This window comes from Pocillopora verrucosa, chromosome 1, assembly GCF_036669915.1.
Source record: "Pocillopora verrucosa isolate sample1 chromosome 1, ASM3666991v2, whole genome shotgun sequence".
Taxonomy (NCBI): Eukaryota; Metazoa; Cnidaria; class Anthozoa; order Scleractinia; family Pocilloporidae; genus Pocillopora; species Pocillopora verrucosa.
Window position 1 is genome coordinate 8,126,865 of NC_089312.1, and position 3,335 is coordinate 8,130,199.

Here is a 3,335-nt window from a genome sequence, read left to right on the forward strand (position 1 = left end):
AAACAATTTAAAATCTCAGCAAGATTTTATTAACAAGAGATTGTTTACTCGGTATTGGTAAAACTATACCGAAATACAAAGTTTGCGTTGAAAACCTCAAGACCAAGGTCAATCAAAAGATGAGTTTCCGCAGTCCCCATTTCGCGCTCTTTTCATTAACTTACAGAGCAATCGATACGAACACTAGTCAACTGAGACCTGATAACACAGGTTGATGGTTTGCAATACATATTAAAGGCGACAAATAATAATAAAGAAATCTCAATTTTTTAATTTCTAGTTACTACGTTCTATGACCATTCAAAAGCGGTCGAAAAATCTTCCTTCGAATTTTTTTGTATCAAATCCACAAAACATGCGACGAGCTCAATTTCTTTTCTCTTTTTATGATTCTGCGCCTGGCCTAGCTATATTCTATACTTCCTTCGATCTGGCACTCAAATTTCCTAAAACCGCCCATTCACACACAAGGTACAGTATTGAGCCTTTTACGTTAATTAAGGCCTTTTCAATACTTAATAATGCGTTTACAAGACGTTTCAGCCCAGGTGACATACGTCACGCTTGTCTGGCGTTCTACATTATTTATAATACAAAAAACAAATTTATAAATACCCTCGGCGCACTCGTCTCTGAGGCTTATCTTTCCGTACGCGCAACGATGACAACCGGAGCGATGCAGTCGCAAAATTATTCCTACTTCGGCAGTAACTTACCGGGAAAAGACACGGGCTCTCATGCTCAACAGTTAGATTTTCCTTACACTCCCTGCCGAATGCAGTCACCAAATTATTATAATCAATCGCCGCTACCGAGTTTTATGTCACCCATGCCTCAGGGAAGCCTCGGTCAAGTGAATGGATATACCGCGGAGCCATCCACGTACCCGAACGCACCGATTTCAGGGCAAAATGGGAGCACAATTCCGATTGATCATCAAGGTTACTACTCGCCTCAAGAAGCAGGTCAGAACTGCTCCTTCCACCAATACGCTTGGTTGAAAAGCACTTCTTCTGCGGAAAATTGGTGGCATAACTCGACTGCGGCAGGTTAGTACATCAAAACTTCCTCTTACGAGGTAGACACGCTCGTTCGTCCGCTCGCACAAGCCATACTAGTTCTCTTCGCTACAGTTCTAACGCTGCGTTGAGTTCTGACTCTGTGAAATGTTTATCACATAACAAACAACTTATGCGGTTTACAAGCATTAATTTGGCATTAGTTTGACTAATTGTTGAAAATTTGTCCTCGAACGACGCACTGTGACCGCACGGACCATATTTACAGGCTCCTAACGCCATGATATTTAACTGCTGACGATACTTGACGCGCCATAAAACTGTACTTAATAAGCGATCGCCATTAGTCAGCATTTAACTGTGATTTAACGTGAAGATTGTGTACAATTTTCGTGAAGGCTTGTATGGTAGTTTCCTAGTAAGTTTTTTTAATTCTTTACGGTTTGTTGTTTTCTTACAGGAAACGTTGCTTGGAACAGTAGAGGAGCTTCCGAGGGAAAACGCAAAAGGACAGCTTACACTCGAAAGCAGTTGCTGGAACTAGAGAAAGAATTCCATTTTAACCATTTTCTTACCAAGGAGAGGAGAGCTGAAATGGCTTCTCAATTAAACCTCACTGAAAGGCAAGTCAAAATTTGGTTTCAAAACCGGCGCATGAAATGGAAAAAATGCAACTCTCAAGCAATGAGTAAAAGCTCAAAACCTGGCACGGGTTCTCAAAATACAAGCGCGGCTACAGTTCAAGACCTTCACATTCCTAACCCAGTATCACAGCCCTTGAGTACAACATCCATAAACTCACAAACATCCTTGGACAACGCTACTGTTCCAAGCTGTTTGGCAGGCTATCGAGGCCACCAGAGTTGAGAACTTAGCCATGCGCGTTCAGCAATTCGTTTATAATTTACGACTGAAATCCTTCTCAGTCAACATTCGTCCGATCGCATTCTTATTTAACATTTTAAAGAAACATTTCTAACGTAAGGATAAAGAGAATTTTTTTCTTGGTCATAAAAGAGAGATTTTATTAAAGATGCAGTTATGATAAGTTGATTTTCAATAATGTATTTAGCAAGAAATGAATGAATATTCAGTGTATAAAGCTGACTAGTCTCTCATTAGCAAGTTAGTTCGGAAGTGAATCGTTGCTCTCTTTTGAAGGCGACGCTGGGTCACGAAACATAGACCACGTTCCACTGTACATACAAACAAAAATTATAAAACGAAAGGAGCTGTAAATATCATGTCCGCTAAACTGTATTTCCATAACGCACTCACAATTTGGAAATAACGTTTTCAAAACTTCGAAGAGACTTTTATTTATGCCAGAAATATTTCAGCGGGCAAGAACCCACGAGTTGAAGTAAACGCCGTTATTTACATCAGATAGGTTTCAAATTGCTTTAAAAGACCAATACTTGTATTTAATTTCTTAACGTTACACATTTCTGCTAAGTTTGTGTCGTTCGAAACAATCCCTCTATTTGTGTATGTTGTGTAAAGACTCAATAAAATTTTCTCTGTCAATATTTGTCGAGCAATTAGAGTTGAGACAACAAGAACCGAACTAATATTTACGTCAAGGAGATCCTGAACAAGCTCTCAACACTGGTGGTTCGAGTTTAATTTTCCGCTTTTTCCCCGAGGCAGAAAGAAAATTTACATTCCGTGGTTGACAAAACGACAATAAAATTACAGCTTAGTGATTGTTCCCCACCTCCCATCACCACGATAGCAGCTATTTCGCGAATTACCAATTCACTCAATGCGATTTATAGTTTAATTTTTTACCTCAGGGAATTTATAATTTGATATAGTTCGTTATGTTCAAAGTGTGTTCACCCGAGTTTCTGCTAATCAATGCCACTAGATTGAACTGGAATCGACATCAAACAAAAGTGCAAATTTGGACTACTTAGGTCCTTTTGAAAAGCTCGTAAAAGGGAGGCGTGAAACTGGGGCAAACGTAAAAGGTTCTAACAATAGGTGAGAAAATAACAGATAATAAAACAAAAGACTGAACAACGGGACAAACCAATGCTAAAAGCTTCGAAGTCCAAGCAGCGCGTTAACAATCGAACTCATTGAAATGTCTCGAGTATCGTGGGATTAGGACCTTGCTTGAACCTTTTGCGTCCTTCTTGCTCAGTGAAAAGCGCACTGGACAAAAAAATTGGCAGGTTGAACCCGAAGCTCCAAATAAAATGTCTTATTATTTCTTAATTTTATCTTTTTATGTTTACTTTTTGCTATGCTTTCTAGTAAATAGTCGTTCCACGATGAGATTCCCGCCTTTTTTCAGCATTTAACACCTGA

The 3,335-nt window shown here is 39.3% G+C and overlaps 1 protein-coding gene across 1 annotated transcript; it reads left to right on the forward strand.

Moving 5' to 3' along the window:
* Positions 1-631: 631 nt before the first annotated feature.
* Positions 632-2,725, forward strand: LOC131799024 (homeobox protein Hox-D4a). Its single transcript, XM_059116689.2, has 2 exons — positions 632-1,049; positions 1,480-2,725. Exons 1-2 carry the CDS (start codon positions 662-664, stop codon positions 1,884-1,886), a joined length of 795 nt encoding a protein of 264 aa, XP_058972672.1. The 5' UTR covers positions 632-661; the 3' UTR covers positions 1,887-2,725.
* The last annotated feature ends 610 nt before the right edge of the window (positions 2,726-3,335 follow it).